Here is a 26,231-nt window from a genome sequence, read left to right as displayed (position 1 = left end):
GGTATCTCCACCTCCTAGAGCTGCTTTTGAACCTAGGGCCGTCTGAGCCAGTAAATCCGCAGCATTGCATCTCAGAATTCTCTTTGAGCAGGATGTCCATGGTGCAGCCTCTGGTCAGTAAGGTCACACCGAGGGTTCTCAGAGGGCCGCCTCTGCTTTAGAGACGGCTCGGACACGCCCACAGCTCATTCGCAGCTTCTAGCAGTGAACATTGTTCAGAACCATAACATTTTTTTTTTCATAAACTAATTTTTTTTGTCTTAATTATTATTATTATTATTTTTATGAATGATTTTTGCACTGGAGATGTGGCTCAGTGGTAGGGTGCTTGCCTAGCATGCATGAAGTCCTGGTTTCAGTCCCCAGAACTGCCCTCCATAAAGTCAAGAATCTTTGTAGTCCTTATAATTTGGTGTCAGCTCCACCACTTGTCACCCATCTTCACTGCTTGGTCTTCCCCTAATCTGTAAGGTGAGAGCATTGGACTCCTGTCTCCAAGACTCCTCTTAGCACCAGTGGTTTATGTCACAGTCATGTAACTGACTAAAACCTTTGCTCACAAATCATTGTTTCTTATTGTAAAAGGAAGAGGTCGTCCACAAATCTTATTAGACAACTCTTTGAGCTCCAGGAACTAGAACTGTCAGATAAAGTATACTATTTCAAGGTGAATTTGAATTTTTAGGCAGTGAACGCTTTTAAAAAATCATCATGCATTATTTGAAACATACTTAGGTTTAACAAGTTGTTATTTATCTGAAATTCAGATTTAACTGCGTGCCTGTATTTTTATTTGCTTGTTTAGCAATCTACAAAGAACTCAGTAAGAAAATTTAGATAGATGGATGAAGGAGCTTATTAAGGAAAGGCATAAAGAACATTGTCAAGTGATGAGCAAGCTCTTTTGCGGGAAGGGAAGTGGAATGAGGGAGATGATGACATTAGGGGGTGAAATTAGTGGGATCATACAAAACTGTGTAATAGGCCTGAGTCATGGTGTTTTGAAATCCTTAGAATTGTGTTTTAACAAGACTTAAAAGTTCTTGGAAGAGTCCAGGAGATTCAAATGATTAAGTTCCAACCAACTTATATTAATAGATAAATTAGCTTTTTTTTTTTTTTAACATGGTTAAATTCTTTGTTCTGGTTGCAAATAACAGACCACTTTGGCTTATTTAAGTATAAAAGAAAATGTATTTGAAAGATACTAAAGTATTTCATAGAATCGGAGGAGAAGTTGAATGCTCAGCTCTGGAAAGGGTAAGCATTTTCATAGGAAGAGTTTAGATATTTCAGAATTCAAAAATTCAGATATATGGAAGAGAATTGCATTTTGACCAGAAGGGCAAGGCCGTATAGCACATTCCTGGCCTGATTACTGGGTGCTGTTCTTATCTCTGAAGATGGTTTCTAGAAGAAAATGAGTGCCCTGAGAAGGGAAAGGGGGTATCTTTGCTATCAGTATTTGTGGAACTTTTATTAACATAAACAATTTTATAGAGGGACCGTTAGGTCTAATGTGAAAATTAAAGGAATGAAAAAAATCACTTCCTATTTCTGCTTTAAAAATATATAATCATTGCAGCATATTCTGTTTGCTTCTTATATAGCATTTCAGGTATTGTTTTTTCACATCAATACTTTATGCTAGTGTTCAGCCATTAAATGAGCAAATTGTAACAATAAGACCCAAATCCAGATGCCAGACCCAGATGGCATGTCTGCAAATGAGGGCTTCTCCATGCTTGTCACTTTTGTTTTTTGGAACTGGGATTTAACCCAGGGGTGCTTTACTACTGAGTTATATCCCCAGCCCCCATTTTTTATTTTGAGCTAGGGTCTCACCAAGGTGCTGAGGGCCTTGCTAAGTGGCCAAGGCTGGTCTTGACCTTGTTATCTTTCTGTCTCAGCCTCCCAAGTTGCTGGAATTATAGGTGTGTACCACTGCACCAAACATGTTTTATCACTTTTTTGAGCAACCTCTTCTAGAAAAGCTTTTTAATAGGGCTGATCTGTTTGATTTATTGGCAAACTGCTGAAGAGACAAGTCTAAGTATTTTTTGCCCAGAAATTCTGATTATTGAATAAGTTAAAGTTAGGTTTTGTTATAATAATAACACAAAATCATTGTGACTCCACAAGATAGAAGTATATTCACCTCTTCTATAAACCTTTTCAGAGGTAGGAAGTTCACAGGGACCCAGGCTCCTTCCTGCTCCCAACCTCACTATGAGTAGGCTGTTGTCATCCTCCTCCACATGAATGCAGCCATCTCACCTGAGTTGGGGAAGAAGCAGGGCCAGGAGCAGGTACCAGCTATCTTAAGGAAGTTTTCTGGAGATTTTGACAAAGCCGTTCCTCCCATATTCTCATTGGCTACTTTATTCTGGGCAGTCATATGCCTGCAATTAAAACCAGGAATTTTAGAACTATGGAAGGGAACATGGAACAAGGGATGGATGGCTAACAGTGTCCATTACAGCTGTCCATTTTACTGTTATCTTCTGGTCAGATCTCACCCTCTTGAGGCTATGCAAGTATAACTACAGTCTTCCAATATTTCCCTTTCCTGTTTTACTTAAATGCATTGATGTATGAGTCTATTCTATTTTGGAGTTTTTTGGGAAAGTCAGCTCATTATTCTTTAGGATTTCATTATAAAGTTAGAAAGGTTCCTGCCCTGTTGCTGTCTTAGGAATGTTTGGGAACCCAGTTTCCTTGTCCATCAGGCGCTCCGTTAGGCCTTGGGTTTGTCCTCATGCTGACCAAGCATACTATGCAAAAAAATGGTCGGTGAAGAACAATGACTGAACTAATTACCTTAAAATTATTCTTTGAAAGTTAAAAAGTGATATGAATGTAATTTGATGTTCATGACAAAGACTTAAATAATTTTAGAGCTGTTGAAAACCTTGCAGGTGATAACTCCTCTATTTTATGGTTAATGTGAATCTAGAACATCTAAACTGGTTAAATGGTAATAATATGCATATCACTGATTGAAGAATACTCCTTTCCAAATTGCTTACTTAATATCTCTGTAATTAGAATACATATTATACACAGTGATAAGTGGTTCAACTGGAAACTTTTCTTTCTTCATGACACACAGAAATCAGGGGCTTCTTAGATTAGATAAAATACTTCCTTTGAAAATAAATGCCCAAGGCGAGGATGTGGTGAAAAAGGAACACTCATACATTGCTGGTGGGGTTGCAAATTAGTGCAGCCACTCTGGAAAGCAGTGTGGAGATTCCTCAGAAAGCTTGGAATGGAAACACCATTTGACCCAGCTATCCCACTCCTTGGCCTATACCCAAAGGACTTACAATCAGCATACTATAGAGATACAGCCACATCAATGTTCATTGCTGCTCAATTCACCATAGCCAGATTGTGGAACCAACCTAGATGCCCTTCAGTTGATGAATGGATAAAGAAACTGTGGCATATTTATACAATGGAATATTACTCCGCAATGAAGAATGATAAAATTATGGCATTTGTAGGCAAATGGTCGAAATTGGAGAATATCATGCTAAGTGAGATAAGCCAATCTCAAAAAACTAAAGGACGAATGATCTCGCTGATAAGCGGATGAGGACATATAATGGGGGGTGGGAGGGGCTAGCATTAGTTTTAGGGTTAGGTTTAGAGTTAGGCTAAGGAGAGCGGCAAGAATGAAGGAAAGAAGGACTGTGTAGAGGGAAAAGAGGGGTGGGAGGGGTGGGAGGAGGGGAAAAATAAAATAAACATCATTACCCTATGTAAATGTAAAAAAAAAAAAAGAAAAAAAAAAAGAAAAAAAAAAAAAAAGAAAATAAATGCCCAAGATTTAAGAGTTTGTTTTATTGTTATGCTATCATACAACATGTGATAGCTAAGTATATATTGCTTTAAGAGCAAGGGGGACATGTTAACTTACATGGTTGTTTTTTTTTTTCCCCCTCAATATGGAAGTGTAGTATAGGCTTATTGCATAAAGTTCCTAAGAGAAAAAAATCATAAATAAAAAAGGGGATGGAGTTGGAGTCTTGGCTCAGTGGTAGAGCACTTGTCTAGAACATGTGAAGAATTGGGTTTGGTCCCCAGCACCACATAAAACTAAATAAAATAAAGGTATTGTGTCCATCTGCAACTAAAAATATAAAAAGCAAAACCAAAAAGGAAGTGGTTACCACTAAATGTGTCCCACCAGGAGACAACATTTTGGTTTATTTCCTTCTGATAAGTCATTTTCTTTTTTCTTTCATAACACATGGATCTGAGTAGATACACACAGACACATGTATGTTTGCATAGGTATGTCAGCAAAGCTAGATTCAATATATGTGCTTAGTTTGTATATTTTTCTTTTCTTTCTTTCTTTCTTTCTTTTTTTTTTTTTTTCTTCTTTTTGTACCAGGGATTAAACTCAGGGGCACTTAACTAGCTACGTTGCCCACTCTGGTCTTGAATTTGGGATCCTCCTATCTCAGACTCCCAAGTAGCTGGGATTATAGGTGTGCACCACTGTGCTAGGCATAAATTAGATTATAATACAAAGGAATTATAATTATAGAATTCAAGGACCTAATTTCATTGCTGGTTTATCTTGAACCCTTAACCTCCTGTATCAAGGGCTATATAATAGTTATTTCAAGATAATTTCTAAGCACTTTTAAAAAAAATGGAGTTTATTACAATGCACTGCTTAGTGTAAACCACTTCTACATTGATGTCTTTGAGTGAAATATTTGCAATAGACCTAAGCTAAATGAGACTGTACTTTTTATTAGATTTCTTACCATTTTCAGGTTAGGTATAGCAATGATTTTTTTGTTCTCTTAGCTCTTTTAATTTTTTGGACTTATGGTGCTAATCACATGAAAACTATTTCAGATTAAGCACAGCTGAAGCAATATGGAATCATATGAACTGTGGGTGATGCAGATATGGGTTCTGATCTGTGTTCTACAGTTCACTAGTTCTCTACCTTGTGCCATCACTTGACTTTTTAAAGTCTGAGTCCCCCATGTGTAAAATAGGAATTATAATGTTTATTCCAAAGATTGTTTCAAAACTAGAAATAACATATAAGAGCCCCTAATGGAGATCAAGCCTATAGCAATCATCCAATAAATAATAGCTGATAATGAACAATAAGTGATGATTCTTAGTACCTTTCCCTTCATAGCTTCTAGAAAGAAATCAAGTCTAGATAGCTTTTTAAATAACTACCATGTACTCTATACTAAAATTGAATTAAGCCAGCAGAGAAGTGAGTAGGACTTTTGCTGCCAGGTTGGTTCCAAAAACTGTTTGGAAATTACAAAGTCACCTGCCAATTCCTTTGTCGAGTGGTGGTTGTACAGTTCACAAACATATGTATTTAAATTAGTTGGGGAAGCAAGCAAACAGGAAGAGACCCAAAAGTAGAATTATGTAGAATTTTAAATGGTATTCAGTTAAGTGAAAATAATGATGCTTGAGAAGAAAGAGGAATATGAAGAACTTCAGCGAGAATCGCCAGGGAGACTGCTTGGAGTGCTCAGCGTGGAGTCAGGCCTGAAACTGTGCCGACTGTGCCCTTGTGCTACTTGTTTTGCCCGGAAAGGTCAGGTTTCTGGTTCCCAGCCATAGCGAGGGTGAAGGGTTCTCTGTGCAGAGCCAGGCAGTGAGTCAGAAAAAATTCAAAGGCTTAGTAATGTGACCTTGTGGAGTCAGCGTGTAATTTTCTTTAAATCCATTTTAGAAGAAATTGTGATCAAGTAACCTAATTTTTTTGAGAAACTGAAAATGCTGTTATGTATTTCTCTCTCTTAGCCTACTTTTAAATTTTTTCATGCCTCTGTACTTTCGAAAGGGCTCTTTTATTTATCTGTAAATGACCTGCCTTTTCTCATTTTAAGACTCAGTCCAAAGTAATCTCTGCTTGGAAGTCTTTTTAGAAGGACTTATCTTTCTAAATTGCAAATCCAGGACATGTTTATAAGTCTGCTTAAAATGTCATTGGCTTTCAGTTGTCCTCAAGATAAAGTTAAACATTCTTAAAATGGCAGAAAGGTCTGGTCCCTCCTTGTTTTCCTGTCTTCTCTCATCACTGGCACCTTTATTACATGTTCTAACCATGAGGTCTTTGCTTCATGGTTGTCGTTCCCTCCTCTTATCTTAGAGGCTGTAGGCACCTAATTATAATGCTATATATAGGAATGTGGTAGATCTAAATAGTTACCTTGGATTTCTGAACTATCTACATACAAATTTTACTGCAGGGGAAAAAAAAGACAAGAATTCTGTTAAAATAGAAACTTTCTAAGTGCAGCATGCCTACACGATATTCTGCACTGTCTGAGGTGTCAGGGGTGGGAGGGTGTGAAAGAAATGTGCAAGGACACTCCAGACCTTCCTCCTTACACTGGCCCTCACACTCCCAGAAGCCTGTGATTTCTTCTTTTCTACATTTGTCTTCTCTTTCTGTGTTTTCCCGTCACTCTGAACTGTCCTTTCTTTGTGGCATTCTCTGCACCATCAGTCCTTTATCTAATTTCTCTCCTCATTGCTAGATAAGAGCAAAGGGTATAATTCCTCTGAGGCCAGTAGTGAGCTTATGCTGTTAGAAGGTGACTGCTCAAGATGGGAGAATTAGGACCTGATTTCTGCAGCTTTTCCTGAGATTTGTATAGCGTTCATGTTTTTTTCATGCTTCTAGCGTACTTAATCTGATTCTTAATTGGAAAGGGAACTGGGACCAGCATGTGAGGAATCAGAACTGAAAGAAATGGCTTGAGTACCTTTGCCACATCTCAAGATTCTAGTCTTTTAATGTTGAGTAAAATTTCCAGTGGCTGTGATGCCAGGTAGAGTGTGATTCCTGTATGAAGTAACTCCCTGCCACACCTCTCTGCTTTCTGACCTCAGCTCTCTTCACTTTTTTGCTTCAATTCTGATGACCTCCATCCTTGCTGTTTTTGAAACTTGCCAAAAGGGTGTTCCTGCCTCAGGAACTTCTCACGTTCCTGCTTCCTTCTTCCTGCTGGTACGTTCCCCTCAGATACCCATTCACTCCTGTTCTTCTTCAAGTGTCATCTTTTAGGTTTTCCCTGGCCTCTATGAAAAATAACCACACCCCTTCCCTCTGCTTTCTTTCTTTCCATAGTGCTGTGCATACTCTGTCCTGTGCATACTCTGTCCTGTCCGCTCCAACTGGGATAGGCTCTGGGTTTGTGCTTGGTTGAATCTCCAGTGCTTAAGAGGGTACCCTAACCCTGAGTAGAATGAGTGAATCCTTTCCCCTATCTTTTAGTATATTTCTACATGGGACAAAAACCCTTTATTTGGGGCTGGGGAGATAGCTCAGTTGGTAGAGTGCTTGCCTTGCAAGCACAAGGCCCCGGGTTTGATCCCCAGCAACCCCCCCCCAAAAAAAACCCCTTTATTTAATATTAGGTCTAGTTCTAGGGATTAAATAAGAAAATAACCTTTTTCTTTATGTCACTTTTGTTTGTTTAATTTGTGGTTGGGGTTCTTGACTATTATTGAAAACAGATTTCAAAATGAAGATGGACATGTAATTAAAATTGAAAAAAGAACTAAAATAAAGTACTATTAGAATGTGAAAAGATAGCTTTATAAAAATTCTGTTATTTTTCCCAGAGAACATAAGCCCTCTCTGTTGTGTCCCTATGTCCTTCCTATACCTGAACTTTTCTTCTTGTTTGTGATACTGCTTAGATGGTACTTAGGCACTGGTCATTGTCCTGTGTGGTGTTTATGTATGTATGTCTTGTATTTTCCAACTCCATCATTTGTCCTAGGACCTTAGCATATTCTCACTGCCCAGGACCCAAAAGACACTAGGGGACTGTTAGGAGTCAGAGCAGTGTGGGAAAGCTTCAGATGGTTCCATTACATGCCTTGATGTGTTAGGCTTTACCTACAAAGGTCTGTTCAGATTCTTCTGGTATACACACAATCTAGAAAATTGCTAGGTTTAACTTACATAATTTAGTCAGAATGGAAATTTTTTTCCCTTGAAGGAAGATAACACTTCCCTAGTAAATAACATTGTTATTTCCCTCAGTAAATAACACTGTTTTCCTTCATGTGGGTAGATCCTGCTAATTTTCAAACCTTCAGATTTACAATTTGAACATGCACAATAGGTGGCCGATTATAACCTGAAGAAATAAACTTTTTGCCTTATATTTTTTAAAACTGTGGAAGTGCAAGTTTTAAGACATTAAGAATGGTCAGAGCAGAAAGTATAATAATAATTATACATACTGATATACAGAAGATGAATTATGCACACACTTCATGCTAATGTGTATATATGTGTAAATATACATATGTGGACATATACACACATACATATATACACAAAAATATACATGTATTATGGTTAGAAAAATATAAGTTTGGGGTTAGGAATAAACATCATATAATGTAGGTATTATATAGAATGACACATTATAAAATGTAAATGGTAAGTCCTTGGGCTAAAGGGATTGCTTTAGGAAAAGGACTTAATATTATGGTAATTATGTAATGGAGCTATAATATAAAAAATTTGGTTTCTGAATAAGAATACAAAGAAAGGAATAGCCTCATTTTCCTCATTCTGTAATTTTGGTTCTGTGTATGTAGTAGTCGATTACTTTGGTATCTTAATTTGTGCTCAAAAGGAGAATATATTTACCAAAGGGTATAAAATTACTATATTGCTTTTTCAATAGACATTTCTGGAACTGCAGGTCAGCTCTAGAAATTATTTTTCTGATTTGACTCCTGTGAATTCATTTACTTAGTATGCCTTTCTCCTGAACCAACTCTGATTAAGAGAGCCCATTAGAAAAGCATTAATGAGGGTTGGGGATGTAGCTCAGTTGGTAGAAGCAAAGAAAAGCATTAATGACCCTCCTGCATATGTTAATTTCTTATTTTTTTCTTTATATATATTAAAATTCTAGGAATTAAAGCCACTTTTTATGAAGGAAGTTGGCAGTCACTTTGATGATTTTGTGACAAATCTCATTGAAAAATCTGCATCCTTAGACAATGGTGGGTGTGCCCTCACAACTTTTTCCATTCTTGAAGAAATGAAAAACAACCACAGAGCTAAGTAAGTGTGTGTTATTTTCTTTGAATGCAGATGTACTTTATCAAATCTCAGTGGTCAGAATGTGGACTGCAGTAAAAATGCCTGGATTCAGGCCCTGCCATTACTTTAATGGGCTCTGTGTTGCATTGGGAACATTATTTAATCCCTTGAAGGGCAGGTTTTTCCTTCTTAGTATGTGGATTGTAACACACGTATACCTCTTAAGAGTACTGCCTAATAAAATAATAGTTGAGTGCTCTACATGGAATAACTTATTTAAACTGAACAGTGTCCCTCTGAGTAGATACTCTAACTCTCTTTATATTACAAATTAGGAAACTGAAGCACAAAGCACTTAAATGTTGTCCAGGGTTACACAGCAGGGATTTGAACCCAGAGACCTTGCTCTTAACCACATCATTACATGCTTTGCCACTGTACTCTATACGATGTACTTATAATAAAGTACAATGGAATTAGTATACATTTTTCTAATTGGTCACTAATCCAGAATAAGAGGGAAGGCTAGTGTGTGCTAATTTGTAATTCTGAGCTCTCCTCAATTTTATGATATGTTGTCTTTCTGCCAATCTCTTTTGTCCTGGAGAAGAGTTTTGTGCATTAATAGTTGACAGGAGTACTAGAGGTACTAGTACTCTAGAGACTCTAGAGACCCAAAGAGGATGGTAATGCTAGATATTAAAATGTGAGTTTTTCATGCAGAAGACCCTGGGTTCAATCCCCAGCAACACACACACACAAGGTGAGTTTTTAGTGCCTGGAAGCAAATCTTAAGATCAGGAAGCTTTTTGGAATTGTTGCAAGCCTTTGACATTTCATAAACATCATTGAAGTTTGGGAAGACAAACTAGTAAGAGTATATGACCTGGAGTAAAGTAAGACTGCAGGCCTATCCATGACCTCAGGGAATCTCTAGAAGCAGGAAGAGTCGTTGTCAAACTATACTACAGAGAATGCTTTTCCACAGGACCTGGGTGCTCCAGTTAGGTATATCTAGCATCTCTCCCATCCTAAACAGTTATGTGTGTACCCACCTTCACATGTTGTTCAGCAGGAGCAACTGAGATAATGTGCATAGAACTTTTAACACAGTACCCAGATCATGGTGAAGGGTATAATAAGTGTTGGCTGTTGTAGTTGGTAATATCGTTTCTATTGTCCATGAGATGTGATTCTTATAATATTTGAATTATTTATTTTATTGTGTGTGTGTGTGTGTATTTTTTTTTTTTCTTGGTTTTTCCAGAGATTTCAGAGCACCTCCAGAACAAGGAAAGATTTTTATTGCAAGGAGATCTCTTTTAGAGTGAGTATTTTTTGCTTTTGTTAATCATTAGTTTGAATTTTCTAAAAAAAGTTGCCCCAAGTGAATCTCCTGATTGTAGATTGCTTAATCTACAAATATTTAATGAGTTTATTCTATATCCATATAAATCATGTTTTGATTCTCCTTTTTGTACATGCATGTACTATTCCTCTTCTTGCTGTTTTGGACCTAGTTTCACATGGACAAGGGATAGTTACCTGTCCTTTGATAAATTCCTTGAAGTTGTGCTATAGAGAATTGTTTACCCAAAGAGTTAGGAATTTTCTAATTAGGTAAACTACTTAGTTTTGGACTTAGTGCCTCCTTAATAAGTAAGGTTTGTTTTTCATCTCTTTTTTGCTGAAGGATTTGGTAATTATCTCATTTATTTTAAAACTTTGATTGCCTAATGTCTTTAAAATAAAATCTATACCATGTAAATTCATTATGGTGACTTCATTTGTGAACTGAAAATTAAAGGTGCATTTTGGGTAGGTGATGAATATTTTTTCTTTTATGCTTTCTGAGTAGATTATTCATTCATTTATGAAACTGAAATACTACTGAAATTTAATCTGCACTGCTGTAAATCGAGATAGTTATTTTGTCAAAAAATTATGTTAAGTGTTTTAATGTGCCTTTCTTTAAAACTGCACTGTGTTAATTGGCCTTTTCTAATTGTGTGAAATACTTGCGAAAAACAAGTTAGAGGCGGAGAGATTTATTTTGACTCAGGGTTTCAGAGGTGTCAGTCCGTTGCTGGCTGGCTCCAAGACAGAAACATCATGGCAGAAGGGCATGACAAAGCAAAACTGCTCATCTCATGACAGTTGGGAAGCAGAGGGAGAATAAGGAAGGGACCAGGGACAAGATGCATCCTTTGAGGGCATGCCCTGAGTGACCTACTTTCTCCAACTAGGTTCCACTGCCTGCATTTTCCACCACCTCCCAATAATGCCATCAAATGAGAGTCCCTCAATGGATTAATCTATTGATGAGGTCAGAGCCCTCAAGATCCAATTACTTCCCAGAATCTTCACCTCTGAATATTGTTGCACTAAGCCTTCAACACATGAGTATTTGGGGTATACTTCATATCTAAACCATAACATGCACTTTATGCTCATCAAAATATTTAGTTTATGGGGTTGGATGCAGAGGCGCATGCCTGTAGTACCAACTACCTGAGACACTGAGGCAGGAGGATGACAAATTTGAGGACAGTGTGGGCAATTTAGGGAGACCTTGTCTCAGAATAAATAAAAAAGGCTGAGGATGTAGCTCAGTGGGGAAGAAAAGCACTGCCCCTGTGTTCAATCCCCATTGCTGGGGGAAAAATTATGAACCAAATTGATCTGTACCTTTTAACTTTAATGAGAAGGCTAGAGTTTTCTAAACATGTAATGAAAAATTCAATTTCAGTGGGTTTTGTGACATTATGATTTGAAGAGATTGATCTTTTAAATTTATATCTGGGGGAATATGCAGGCTTTTCATATAAAAGGAAAATGAAATGATTGCTTTGAATATAATAATTATGATTTTAATGTTAGAATTATATGAAAAAAATAAAATGCATCTGAACAAAAAAGAATTTTAATCCAGGAAATAGAACGCATTTTCTATGGCTCAGGTGGATTTTTATTAGAATTTGAAGATCCTTATTCTAGAGATTTAATAGTATTTTAGATTGCTCTTAAAGTCATTTGAAAGGTTAACTTACCACTTTGTACAGATAAGGTTAAAAACTTACTTACTTTTAGTCAGATATAACAGGTATTTGTTGAGAGTAAGTCATCTAGAAGGCATTGCCATTTTAAAAGAAGAAGTCTTGGGCTGGGGAGATAGCTCAGCTGGTAGAGTGCTTGCCTTGCAAGCACAAGGCCCTGAGTTCGATCCCCAGTACCGCAAAAAAAAAAGTCTTAAATACAAGTCAGTGAAGAGAAGGTGAAAAGCATCTGTAAGTGGTTAAGTGTCATGGATGTGCACATGGCAGGTGGTCAGTAGAGCAGCAGCATAGGAGCTAGATGTGACAGCATGAACTTCCTGGAAGCAGGTAGTACTGTGTATAGCAAAGTGTAGGGAGTGAAATGTAAGGAAAGGAGCTTAAGAAAAACCTTCTTAATGTGTGAAATTGTTTCCAAACTCCCCATTTTCAGTGAATGGACTCTGCTTATATAGAAAATAGTCATTTCTGGTGGGTGTTGCAGAATGCAGACCATTTGTTTAAGTGTTTGGCATTCATACTGTTTTCTAGAAGGCAGTACCATTTTATTGGAAAGAATGGTTGAGAATCTTACATTTTTATCTTGGTCTTATCATTCATTGTCTCTGTACCTTAGGATTAATATTTTGAGATGTTTTTGAAAGGTGAATTAAGCATTTCTAAACTACTTTTAGAAAGTCTTTACTATGTGATATTTTAAAATTAAGAATAGATTTCTAATTTGATTTGTTTGAACTACACTTACAGTGAGCTGTTTGAAGTGGACCACATCAGAACAATATATCACATGTTTATTGCCCTCCTCATTCTCTTTATCCTCAGCACACTTGTGGTAGATTACATCGATGAAGGAAGGTAAGAACAGAAAGGGTGGTTGGCTAGTTGATGCATGAGAAGTTGGGGATTATCACTAAATCTTGGTAAAGGGTAGTTTGACTAAAAAGCAACTGATTTGAGGATGATATTCCTTTCTCCTGAAAAGTATAACTAACGTTAGAAGTTTCATTGCTTTTATTTTAAAAGTGCTCAATTTTAATAGACCATGATCAATAATTACTAGGCAATTTTCTCAAACAGGAGAATTTTGTATATATGATTTATCAATTGTTCTAATGGTGTATATTTAAGATTGCTAAAAATAGGTAGCTTGATGGAATTTAAGGTTAAAAAAATGATGTTTTTTTTTTTTAATATAAAAATCAAACGTAGCTGGCCCGGTGCCTGTAATCCCAGCGGCTCAGGAAACTGAGGCAGGAGGATTGTGAGTTCAAAGCCAGTCTCAGCAACTTACTGAGGTCCTAAAAAATTCAGGGAGATGCTGTTTCTAAATAAAATACAAAAAGGGGCTTAAAATATGGTTCAGCAGAACCATTATATCCAGTGTAATTATGGTCATTGTATTAATGTTATAGTGTTTGTGAGGATTTAAAGTTTGGGGTCTGAAAGTTTTGAATTCGGCACATATTAAAAACTAACTTCTCTGTTTTTCTTTTCCAGACTGGTACTTGAGTTCAATCTCCTGTCTTATGCTTTTGGTAAATTTCCTACTGTTGTTTGGACATGGTGTATCATGTTCTTATGTACACTTTCAATTCCCTATTTCCTGTTTCAACGTTGGGCCAATGGTTACAGCAAGAGTTCTCATCCAGTGATCTATTCTTTTGTCCATGGCTTGATATTCATGGTCTTCCAGCTTGGAATTCTAGGGTTTGGACCAACATATGTTGTATTAGCATACACACTACCGCCAGCTTCTCGGTTCATTGTTATACTTGAACAGGTAAGGATTTAGTTTTACCCAACAGGGTGCAGTGCTTAGTTAAATAATAATAACAGTAATAATAATGATATAATACTGGTATTATTGTTTTTAGCTGTATTAACTTGGGTAAATTTTCATATATGACACTGTGTGCCAGTAGATGTAGAATTTAAGTGTTAAAACTATATCATCTCATTTTTAAAAATTAATTCTAGCTTTAGTGTTTTGTGGGTATTAGTAGTTGAAATAAATTATATTGAACTGTTCTGGATGCATTAAACTTTTCCCAAATACTTTTTGTAAAAATCATCTAGATTATTAAATATTTTTGTAATTTTTTTGTATTTTTGTAATATTTTTGTAACTCCACTTTTGAAGTGTTGGACTCATTATATTCCATCTAAGTAAGAGATTTATCTCAATTTTTTATACACCCTTTAGAATTATCTGATGTATATTGTCTGTAGCACTAATTTGACAAATGAAAAAGATTATTTTAGAATTTCTTTGAACAGACTTAATTTCTTTCTTTTTCTTTTTGTATTGGAGATTGAACCCAAGAGTATTCAACCACTAAGCTACATTCCCAGACCTTTTTATTTTTAATTTTGAGATAGGGTCTCCATAAGTTGCTGAACCTGGAGATCCTTTTGCCTCAGCCTCTTGAGTCACTGGAATTACAGGCATGCACTACAACCCCAAGATTGAACAGACTTAATTTCTTAACTTATATTCTACCTTTAATAATGCTGTTAGGTACAAAATAATTTGAGTGATTACATGTCCTCTAGAGGTTTGTTTGTTTTTAAATTTGCTTTATTCAATAAAAGTAAAGTTGGGTTGGTATATATGAAATTAAGAAGTTCTTTTGTGCGAATATAATATAAGTAACCCAGAACAGTACTATAGGAGACAAGACGATAGGAGGATAGAAAATTCATCTTTTCCCTCCTCCTTTTATAGATTCGTTTGATAATGAAGGCTCACTCATTTGTCAGAGAAAACGTGCCCCGGGTACTGCATGCAGCTAAGGAGAAGTCAAGTATGTAATTCCATCAGTCATAGGGTATTTCAGCCTGTGGTGTTCACTGGGAAGGCATGTTACGTTCTGTAGAGATGATGCTTGGTTTTAAATGCATGGATCAGTGCTGATTTGGAAGACTGTTTCCTGATTTTCCTTATACCTGCAGTTTTAAAAAATTGATCCTTAGACTCTTTTGTAACTTCTCATTAGACTGTTACTAGCCTCATTACATCTGTGCCTGCTGCTGGTTACAGTCCATAATGCGAAGCTACCGAAGTCTAATGATTACCAAGCATTGCTCAGTGCTTCACACTCTGGAAATTATCTCAGTCACAGGAATAATTTAGATTGGTAATGTTCAGTTAATATAAGATTAGGTTGTTTTAGGAGATCAGGAGGAAACAACTTGAGCTAAGAGGTCATGTTTTTTTGTCCTGCACTTCCTTATTTTCCCCTTTTAGTTTTGCTGGGGGAAGTCAAAGAGCCTCTGATCTAATACTGTTTTCCTTTTCTAGGCACGGTTCCAATACCCACAGTCAACCAGTACTTGTACTTCTTGTTTGCTCCTACCCTTATCTACCGTGACAGCTATCCCAGGTAACAGTAGCATGAAGTGGAACTGTGCACATTGGAGGTATAGAGGAATGTGGATGGGTAGGTAGGCAGAGGCCAGGTCTTGTAGGGCTCCAGAGAAGACAGAATGTGTCCTCATTTTTTTCTCTGGTATGGGACGCCTCAAATGGTCATTCTAGCAGTCTAACTTGATAATATTAATTCTTGGCAGAATTATATAATGTTATATGATCATAAATGATTTTAAACTTTTTTTTGGTGCTAGGGATGGAACTCAGAGCCTTGTGCTGTACCACTGAGCTGCTCCCCCAGCCCATAAATGTTATTCTATGTGAGAAAATACTAATCGTGAAGGTCTTTATTTAAATTCAGTTATATACTTTAGAAAACTTGTTTTGTTTCTTCTTTTTTTAGAACTCCCACTGTGAGATGGGGTTATGTTGCTATGCAGTTTGCACAGGTAAATTGTTTTAATTGCCTAAGGTGTGTCGATTGGTGGAAAATGTGGATTCTTATTTATTATACTTTAATCTGTTCAAAATGTTGGTAAATTTATGTCAATGAGGAGTTTAAGAATGCTTTCTCTTGAGACTATGGAATCTTTTAAACTATCTCTAGTATAGTATATATAGTATTTGTTTTGCCAACATCAAAAGTAATTTTCTTTAGGAAAAGAAATTATTATTTTAGTTGAAATAATTGTTTGTTTATTTCAGTAAGCATTTATGTTAATTTCCCCCTCTCTGTATTTTGGGGTGGGGAGGTATATGTTTGTGGGTGTGGTCCTTCACTCCTTTTTCTCACCCCATTATGAGAATCATAAATTCCAGAAGATTCCATTTTAAATTGTTTCAAATACCCATTTATAAGTTCTTTTGTTATAGGCTTCATGTAGCAGGAAAAACAGTTCTGATGATCTTTTAAAAATGTCATTTGGTAAAGGGTTAATAAAAGTTATGGTAGAGACTAAGCTTGAGTGTCCGTTTTGTTTGTTTGTTTTTGTGGTACTGGAGATGGAATTCAGGGCCTCACATGTGCGAGGCAAGTGCCCTACCTCTGAGCTACACCCTGGTCCTTTTTAATTTTATTTTGAGACACTGTCTGTCTAAACTGTCTGGGTGGCCTCAACCTTGTCCTGAGTAGCTGGGATTATAGGCGTGCACCGCCTCACCCAGGCTAGCAATTGTATTCCAGGGCTAATTGGAATATATATGAAACATTAGTTCAAGGGTCACATGTGTACTTCATTTTGGAAGAGAAACATAAGCTCCATCTTCTCTTATCCAGCCACCAGTAATTATCTTTGTTTTGTTCCAGGTTTTTGGTTGTCTATTTTACGTGTACTACATCTTTGAGAGACTCTGCGCCCCCTTGTTTCAGAATATCAAACAGGAGCCCTTCAGTGCTCGTGTTCTGGTCCTGTGTGTATTTAACTCCATCTTGCCAGGTATGGTGGGTCCTTGTCAGTTTGATCATTCATAGTGCAGAAGGAATACAGCCACTGCCTCTGAGTACCTTTGGTTTTCCTCCTTTTTCCTATAAATGTATCTATACACTTCTGCCATCTTAACTAAGTAATCTTTTTACTTCTATCTCAAAAATGAAATGTTCTTCCAGTTTCAGACCAATTTTTCTATTCATCTATTGCCTTTCACTTAAGTTTTGCTTTCTCTGATGGTGGATGGTCCATGTTTTTGTTTCACCTTCCTTTTTACTATTTAGTTCACTATAATCTTGCTCTTGGTCTCGCCAGGCTACTAAAATACCCTTTGTTAAAATCACTAGTAGCCTCCTGATTCTAAACCCAGCATATGGTTTAGTCCTTATCCACTTTGACCTCCATGATTCATGGGATGCTGTGACCACATTTTGAAATCTCACTTGGCATTATTTCTTCTTATTCTCCTTTCTTTCCAGCCATACCTCCATCTCTTAACTTCACTCATTCCATTTATTTTTCTAGAGATATATGTGTACCTACCAAGTGCCAAATACTGAGGACTCAGCAGTGAACAAGACATACATAGTCTTTATCCTTTGAGATCTTGCAGTTTTTAGTTTCCTTAACTTCCTCCTCTTCTTCATTCATTAAATTTTTTTTTTTTAGTTTTCTGTTTTATTATGTTTTTTCTTTTTTTCATTAAATGTTGGTAATGTTTCGTCATTACCATATCTCCTCCTTTCCCTTTCTCACAGACTTCTTCTGGTATCTCTGACTATGCCCAAGACTTAATGTCAGTGAAGTCAGAATTGTCCCTATGATCAGATGAGTATTGCATACTTGGATGCTTTCCTCACCAGACCTTCCTTTAGGAAGGTCCTAAAGCTAGTCAGTCAATCTCCTGTTGTCTGGCACACAGTAGATGCTCTATAAATATTTCTTGAACAAGTGAATGAGAGAGGTGGACATGTCAATGGATGTTTTACTATGTAGTGTAAAGCTTACTATATAAATTGGGTAAACAAAGTGCTTTGGGGCTTTGTTTCATACTAGAGATGCTAATTAAGATCAAGTATTGAAAAACAGGTAGGTGTTTGCCTGCAGAGAAGGGGTGGAAAGGTCTGTCAGAGATTGGGATGGATGGAAAGGCTTTGAATATTTTGGGGTGGCAGAAATTCAGTTATGGATGGTGTTTACAACACTGGAGAGTTACTGGAGGTAAGTGTAGACTAAGGTGTCTTAACCTGTATTAGTATTTTACACTGGATAATTCTCTGGGGTGGCTCTCTTATAGGGTGTCTAGCAGCTTCCTAACCTCTTAACAACTAGATACCGGTGGTACAACCCCTACTCCTCCAGTCGTGACAACCAAAAATGTCTCCAGAATTTCCAGATGTCCCATAGAAGTAGGGGCAGCAAAATCTCCCAGTTTTAAATAGTTGGTTTAGGGGGATGTCCTGGGGGCCAGGTTTTAAGGGGCCTTGGACACCAAGTTAAACCATGTATCCAGATATTTCTTAAAAATATACTGGATCATCTATTATCTGTTAAATTCATTTAAAAGGAAGTCATTGCTTTTTAAAATTATAAAAATATTAACTTTTAAAAGTATATGTTTCGGGCTGGGGTATAGTTCAGTTGGTAGAGTGCCTGCCTTACATGTACAGTCCTGGGTTCAATCCCCAGCACCACAAAAAAAAAAAAAAAAAAAAAAAAAAGTATATGTTTCATCTCTGAGATATGTAAACTAGAATAACAAATATTTTACAGAATAATGACATAGAGTTAATGGCTTGGTACTTGAGCTATTTGGAAAGACTACTTCATATTGTTAATCTTATTTTTAGGTGTGCTGATACTGTTCCTTGCTTTTTTTGCTTTTCTGCATTGCTGGCTCAATGCCTTTGCTGAGATGTTACGCTTTGGTGACAGGATGTTTTATAAGGTAATATACATTTGGATTCATCTTCCTCTTCCTATTTTATTTACTTCCTCATTGTTAAGTATTTGAATGCTGTTGGCTGATATTAACCAGCTTTGACACAAACATTGTGAAATAATTTTCTTTTCCACAAATTTACCAGTATTAAGTCTGCAATTCCGGTACAGATTAATTAACATAGCCTCATCTTTTCTTCTGCTTCTAACATCTGCTTCTATAATATAGCATATGGTATCTGCTGGATTCTATGAAGATATATTGGTGATTATGGTAGAACAACATTTGTCCTGAGGGCATTGTGCCTGTTCATTCATTTGAAATTGGCTGTCTCATTCCGTAAGAGTCCTCAGTAAATTAGCAGTTTATGAGAGAATTAACTTTCCCATTCTTTACTTTGAAAGGTATTGAGTCTGCTTATAAATATTCTTAGACTTCTGAAGTTGGAGTTAAGCTCTAGCCAGAGTGGTTCATAGTGTTCCACAATGCTACCCTGGAGTTTTGTTTGCTGTTTTGGCAACAAAGTCTACCACTCTTTTCTGCAGTATGTGTTGCAAATTTTACATTCCGATTCTGTTAGTTTGATCTTAAAATTGGGAAAAAGAAACCTAAAAAGGGAGGGCTGCAGTTATAGCTCAGTGGTAGGGTGCTTGCCCAGCATGTGTGAGGCACTGGGTTCAATCCTCAGTGCCACATAACGAATGGATGGGTGGATGGATGGATGGATGGATGGATGGATGGATGAACGAATTCCATCTACAACTAAAAAAAAAATTTTTAAAGATATAAAAAGGGACACCAGTACTTGGAGGTAACCATCATCTCAGTTCTTGTGTAAGTGTTGCCATTTTGATACCACCCCAACAACTTTTTTTTTTTTTTTTTTTAACTGGGGATTGAACTCATAGGCTCTTAACCACTGAGCTACATCCCCAACCTTTTAAGAAATTTTTCTTGTTTTTTTTTGTTTGTTTGTTTGTTTTTTTTTTTTTTTTTTTTTGAGACAGGGTCTTACTGAATTGCTTAGGGTCTCACTAAATTGCTGAGGCTGGCCTTGAACTTGTGATTCTCCTGTCTCGGCCTCCTGAGCCACCGGGATTATAGGTGTGCACCACCATGCCTGGCCCCAACTCTTTAGTATCAGCACTCGGTCTAGTCTTTGTGACCTCTCATTGTTTTAGCAAGATGGGGAAGCATTTTACTAATTGCTGTTTAGGTGAACATGAGATTTAAATGATTCTGTATTTTCTGTATCTTCCATCATAACTTATTTGATAATGAGACAAAATGACTCTAGGGACTTAATCATATGTAACACTAGAATAATGTCATACTGAATAATAATAAACAATGCCTTTTAAGATTTTTCTGATGTTTGTCTATGGACTAGCAGTTTTTCAGAGTATGTTCTGGTTCTGTGTCATGTATGCATGTTCCATTCAGGGGTATTGCTTTAGAGCGGTTTGTGAGTGTGTATGTAATTTTATACCTTTACTTTCCCTCTTAGGATTGGTGGAACTCCACATCATACTCTAACTATTATAGGACCTGGAATGTGGTGGTCCATGACTGGCTGTACTACTATGCCTACAAGGACCTTCTCTGGGTAAGCAGCAAGAGTTAGCTCATGTTATTTAAGAAATAGAGATTCTTTCCTACAAAGTATTGTTCAGGCTGGCAGAAGTTATACTTAATTGCTCATGATCACCAATAATGGATTATTTCTTATGAATCTCTTTACCAACAAATAGTCTCCGTCTAGCTCTTTTTCATTTAGTTTTGCTTCTTTGTTAAAAATGAATACCTGTGTGTGGATTTACATCTCTCTCACCAGTGACATATGTCTGTGGGACACTCTTTGGAGTAGAATGTATTTAGACTGATGAAATGATTTTTCTTTTTAAACTTGTGTGATAGTGGGGCACTCTACCACTGAGCTTCATCCTTATTTTATTTTGTATTTTGAGACAGGATCCCTCTAAGTTGCCAAGACTGGCCTCAAACTTGCAATCTTTTGTCTCAGCCTCCTAGATAGCTGGGATTATAGGCATATGCCACCATGCCTGGCTGATGAAATGTAATCTTAACTCTTCTGCTTAAAACTAGTGTCTCTGGATTATAGTTTCTGTTGTTAAATAAGGGCATCATTTAAGTGACAACTTCTTGTGGTGGAAATGGTAGTGTATTTGAGTGCTAGTTCTATCTTTTGTGTGTGGTTTTATGTATGGGATAAGGCAAGTCCCTTTTCCCTTCTAAATCTTAGCTTTAGAGAGGATGCCTGCCCCATTTCACAGTACATCGTTGCTCTAAAGATTGAAATTTTATGTCTTTCTTTGTATATGAAAACTGTGTTAGCCATGGTAACTCACAAATATAAGCTCAATTAATTTAATTAAAAATTAATATCTTCAAAGTATGTTCAGATCTTTGAACATTAATGCTTTGGAAAATGCCTCATTTTAATAAAACAGGTATTTACTTTAAGAGATTTGGGTTAATCCAAGGAATAAACTTAAGAAGTGAAGTATAAATATTCTAGGTGCCCTTAGCATGTAATAATGTCTTATATATTTCATGTTTAATTTACTTAAAAACTTTAAAATTACTTCTACATATTTTCTTTGCACCTTAGTTTTTCTCGAAGAGGTTCAAGTCTGCTGCCATGCTGGCTGTCTTTGCCATATCTGCTGTGGTGCATGAATATGCCCTCGCTGTTTGCTTAAGCTATTTCTACCCAGTGCTCTTTGTGCTCTTCATGTTCTTTGGAAGTGAGTATCTTGGGATGCTTTGAGTCCTGGGTACTATGCTGAAAGAGAAAATTAGGAAGGAAACCATAAAATCAATGTAGAAAAATGAGAGTAGTAATAAACATTTCAAGGTAGTGTATATCAGATAGAATATTGGCTTTCAGTAATTCTACAAAACTCTGTTTCAAGGTGTTTACACTTTTAAGTAGGGAAATAAACTGGTTTATCTCTTGTGGACCATTGATAACACTAATTTGATATATCATGAAATCTATCTATATGAACAACTTCCCTATTCATAAATACTGTCAGCATGCACTGCCTGGAAAACTGACCATTTTTTGAGTGGGTGTTTAAGAACAAATTAGAATATTAATAATTCCATGTTTTGGATACTGCTGATTTCCTGTTGATTACTGGATAATAAATTTAACACTGAAGCTTCCTTTTCATTTATAGGACCAGTGACCAGAATTAAATACATATAATGAACTGTTGATGCTCAGTGTAATAATGATTAAATGATCAAAGCACATTTCTGAGGCTGCTCATCTCTTGATGGATTGTGGGGTTTTCTGGGTCATCAAGGGATTGTTTTGATAATTGCATATTTTTGTTTTCTTTCTAACTTTAGTGGCTTTCAACTTCATTGTTAATGATAGTCGGAAAAGGCCAATTTGGAACATTATGGTCTGGGCTTCCCTTTTCTTGGGCAATGGAGTCATTTTGTGCTTTTATTCTCAAGAATGGTATGCACGTCAGCACTGTCCTCTGAAAAATGTGAGTCATCAACCCAGTTGGAATGCAAAAGTAACTTCCTTGTCTCCTAATGTAAGGGTTGGTGGGCAATATTAAGGATAGTAGTCATTATGTTGAAATAAAGAGTAAAAGCACACTCATTTATTATCAGACCTTACTATACAATCCTAGAAATTTCTTCTTTCTTGTGTTTTTTTCTTGTTGAATTCTCCTAATTCTTGCTTTCCTTTCTTTTTTCTTCTTTCCCCTCCTTCTCTGCTTTTTCTTCAGATTCTTCTAATTTTCTTCCTATCTCCTGAAAATGTAGGTATTCTCCAGGTTTTTCCATCAGCATGTATGTCTCTGCCATCTAAATATGTATTTTTCATCTTTTTCTTCCCAAGTAAACTCTTGTAAAAAATGTCAGACAACATTGATATGCCTAGAATTCCATTTCCCTTATTTTTTGTCTTTTTTTTTTTTTTTTTTTTGTAATTATGTTCAGGCTTCATTTATTCTTAGGGTTTTGGTGTTTTTTTTTTTTTTAAGCTGTATATGGATAATTCCCAAATTCTGAGGGGGTTGCATTCTTGATACATTTTTTGGGTGTTTCTTCCAGGTACCTATAACTGTGGTTATCTATAATAAAATTAATCAGCTTTCCCTTATGGTTTTCTTCTTTTTGGTGCTTTGTTATTCAGCTTTAATTCTCCCTCCTTATTTCCTATTGATTCCCTGTGTACAACTGAACTAATCGCTCTTAACTCTGGCCTCTACCCTGGTCATGCTGCTTTTTATACTCAGAATCTACTTCAGATTTTATTCCTTTATCAAAATTAATTTGGAAGGTACATCTTCCATGAAGCTTCTTTAAATTCTTGCTCCCATCTTTCCTATTACTGAACTTTCATAGTATTTAATCTGCTTCTCCTTTAAGTAGTTCAGTAACCTAAAACCTTATATTGTGGTCATTTTGTGACATATTTTATCATCCTTAACCTACTACTATTTTGATTTTAGGCTACAAAGTGGGATTTTGCTAAAATAAGAAGGCAAGGTGCTGAAAGGCCTAGTACCTATTTAGAATTTGGTGAGCAGTCATGTAATTGTGTAGAGTTCATCAAACTTCAGAAACTTCATGTGAAGCTTCTAAGTGGAATAAATCAGTGCTGTAGATAAAAAATAGTGAACACCTTTTGTATTATTGAGTTTTTTTTTTACAGCTTAAAGGTTTCTGAATGGCTAGGAGGCAATTTAGAGATGTACAGTATATAATTCACATCCCCCACCATAACTTATATGTATGGTATACACAAATAAAACATTCTCCTTTTTTTCTGTCACAGCCGACATTTCTGGACTATATCCGGCCACGTTCCTGGACTTGCCGTTACGTGTTTTAGAAGCCTGAGCTGTGTTTCCATCCTCGTCACTGAAGATAGGATATTCTGCCTCACCTGGGGACAGCTGTATTATTTGGACTACTCCAGCCTTTACAGATGGCTCACTCCATTCCTAGCTCTCCTGGTGCTGGATTGTGGAAGTTCACTGGGAGTCTTGTATGCTTAAGAGGACTCCTCCCCAACACACCGCCCCCCCCCCCCCCCCCTTTTTGGGAGAAGGGAGACTTATAGCTGAGGTAATGACAGATTTTTGCTGGGTCATCTCGGCTTAAGTCTTGGTAATTATATCTGTTTATTCCTTGGCTTCATCCGATCCGATACTAAACATGCTTGTTTGGCCACTGAGTTAGCCAAAACACTTAGGAAGAAATTATTCAAAAATATCTCTGGCTTAGAGTTTTTTTTCATACATGTTTTTGGAAGGTATTTTAATTAAACATGCAATTGGAGAAGAAGGAAAATAATGTGGAAAGATTTTTTGCTATTTCTAATAGAAAGAAAAAAAATACCAGTTTTCCAAAGATAATCTTGTTATACATTCTATTTTATATTTTTTTAAAAGTTCAGACCTCCTTAATTTTTCCTTCTCTATACAATATTGTGAAGCAGTTAGCTACCTTTCACCTTGAATTCTTGAGTTTATGTCAGTTATAGTATATATTGAGGGGATCAGAAGTAGCACAAGAAAAACATTCCTCATATGACTTCCAGAGTAATTTTAAAAAAAAATTGAGTCAATCTTGTGTTTCAGTTATTTTGTATACAATGGAACTTTTGTGGAAGGTTTTTTTAACTTAAAGGTAATAACTCCTTTGAAGTTATTTAGAAGTATCCTTTGCTACAGTTATTTAATTTTCTAATAAATATTGACTTTCCTTATTTTGCAGACTAGTGAGTCTATAACATAAGTATTAAATTCCTCCTTTAATATAGTAAAGTGATCATATGGATCCAGAAGCTGGCTTCTGAAGCATTTGCTCAATGGTAGCCTATTTTTAGATAAATATGTGACTGTGATCAAGGAAATGTACTCTATTATGTGATATTTCCAGGTTATAAGATACTCATTCCTTATATAATGTGTGTGTAGGAATGTTTTTGTTTGTATGTATGAAATATGATTATGTTTGTAAAGATTGCACATTGGAAGGGATATCAGAGACCATAGAATTCAACTTGCTGCCCAAAAAGTGAGATGTACATATTATTCAAATGATTATAGTTAGAGGGAGCAGCCACTTGAGAAACCATTATTGACATCCAGATAGTTCTGGGAAGTTTTTTCACCACTTTTCTACAGCCATTTGAATCTCACAAGAAGAGAAGGTGGAGTTTCTTAACTGTAACACTTGATTTGGTCTCCAGCTTAAGAACCCTTTTGTTTACCATACCATTGAACCAGATGAGTTGAGGCAGTTTTCAAATGTAAGACTCAGCTTAAAAGACACAAGGTTCACGTCAAAACAGGTTATTTTAAAAAAATTATTCCGCATGTTTCTAAGAAGTAATGTAATAGTACTACAACCCTAACAAGAGTACTTTAATATGACTTTGTCATTTTTCTTGAAATGTTTTGAAAGTTAAAACGAGTCTGTTACTTGAAACTATAACTATATTTTAATATGGGAGGCTAAGGCTGGAGGAACACAAGTTCAATGCCAGCCTGCTAAAACCGGTCTCAAAATAAATTTAAAAAGGCTGGGGATGTAGCTCAGCGGTAAAGCACTCCTGGATTCATTCCCCAGAAACAAAACAAACAAATTCCCGACATATAATGAGGGAACAGGTTGGCCTAAGACTTGGTTCTGAATTTGCCGATCTTCTGAAGCAAGAGAATGGAATTCTTAGTTGTACATTTCTATGAAATACTGGAGCCCTGCAGTCTCCCAGGAGGACTTTGTTTTGTAGCAATTCTGAATACTGTATTGGACTGGTCAAGTTTTTTTTTTTTTTTTAAAGCTTTCCCATTCTTTTATTAGTGATTTTTTTTTTTCTGCCTGAGATTTGAAGTAATAATAAATGATGCATGTAGGACTGTCGTGTTAGAATGCCAGCTGTCCTGAGAAACATTCAGAAACACATAGTGCTTAAAGGAATGGCCGCTTTTTGTGAAAGAAGATTGGCTTGATAACAATCTTATTGCTGCTACTTGTAGCAAAAATCTGTTCTTTAAACCACCACCTATGTGCTAAACAAAACTAAAGCCTCTTGCTAACATGTTTCAGGAAGATTCATTTATTTTTCCTCTTTGGCTAATGCAGTAAAATTATTTTGAGTTATAAAATAGTGTTTTTCCTTCTGAAAAGTAATGAATTTAGAATTCTGTAGGAAGTATTAATGATAACAGCCATGATTTTGTGTGGTAATACAAGAAAACTTTAGTATGTACAGCATTTCACTTTTCATTAGACCTGTAGGTTGGTCTTTTAATACCTTTTATATGTGGGATAAATATGTTAAGATACTTTT

At 36.3% G+C, this 26,231-nt stretch overlaps 1 protein-coding gene across 4 annotated transcripts in view; it reads left to right on the top strand.

Moving 5' to 3' along the window:
• Positions 1 to 23,955, top strand: part of Soat1 (sterol O-acyltransferase 1) — a 53,070-nt gene extending 29,115 nt beyond the window's left edge. For 3 of the 4 annotated variants that reach the window (XM_047520695.1, XM_047520692.1, XM_047520693.1), the window contains 14 exons: positions 8,952 to 9,103; positions 10,350 to 10,409; positions 12,883 to 12,990; positions 13,633 to 13,915; positions 14,861 to 14,939; positions 15,437 to 15,518; positions 15,909 to 15,954; positions 16,812 to 16,941; positions 18,783 to 18,880; positions 20,382 to 20,480; positions 21,507 to 21,642; positions 22,256 to 22,401; positions 22,651 to 22,683; positions 23,706 to 23,955. In XM_047520695.1, the coding sequence (XP_047376651.1) occupies positions 8,952 to 9,103; positions 10,350 to 10,409; positions 12,883 to 12,990; positions 13,633 to 13,915; positions 14,861 to 14,939; positions 15,437 to 15,518; positions 15,909 to 15,954; positions 16,812 to 16,941; positions 18,783 to 18,880; positions 20,382 to 20,480; positions 21,507 to 21,642; positions 22,256 to 22,401; positions 22,651 to 22,683; positions 23,706 to 23,762 (1,509 nt within the window). In that variant the 3' untranslated portion in view covers positions 23,763 to 23,955. The remainder of the gene's footprint in view (positions 1 to 8,951; positions 9,104 to 10,349; positions 10,410 to 12,882; positions 12,991 to 13,632; positions 13,916 to 14,860; positions 14,940 to 15,436; positions 15,519 to 15,908; positions 15,955 to 16,811; positions 16,942 to 18,782; positions 18,881 to 20,381; positions 20,481 to 21,506; positions 21,643 to 22,255; positions 22,402 to 22,650; positions 22,684 to 23,705) is intronic. The other variant, XM_047520694.1, reaches the window with a different exon arrangement.
• Positions 23,956 to 26,231: the final 2,276 nt, after the last annotated feature.

Source organism: Sciurus carolinensis, chromosome 12, assembly GCF_902686445.1.
Source record: "Sciurus carolinensis chromosome 12, mSciCar1.2, whole genome shotgun sequence".
In the NCBI taxonomy this organism is placed as follows: domain Eukaryota; kingdom Metazoa; phylum Chordata; class Mammalia; order Rodentia; family Sciuridae; genus Sciurus; species Sciurus carolinensis.
Note: the sequence above shows the minus strand (reverse complement) of the source record. Positions and strands in the feature narration are given on the sequence as shown.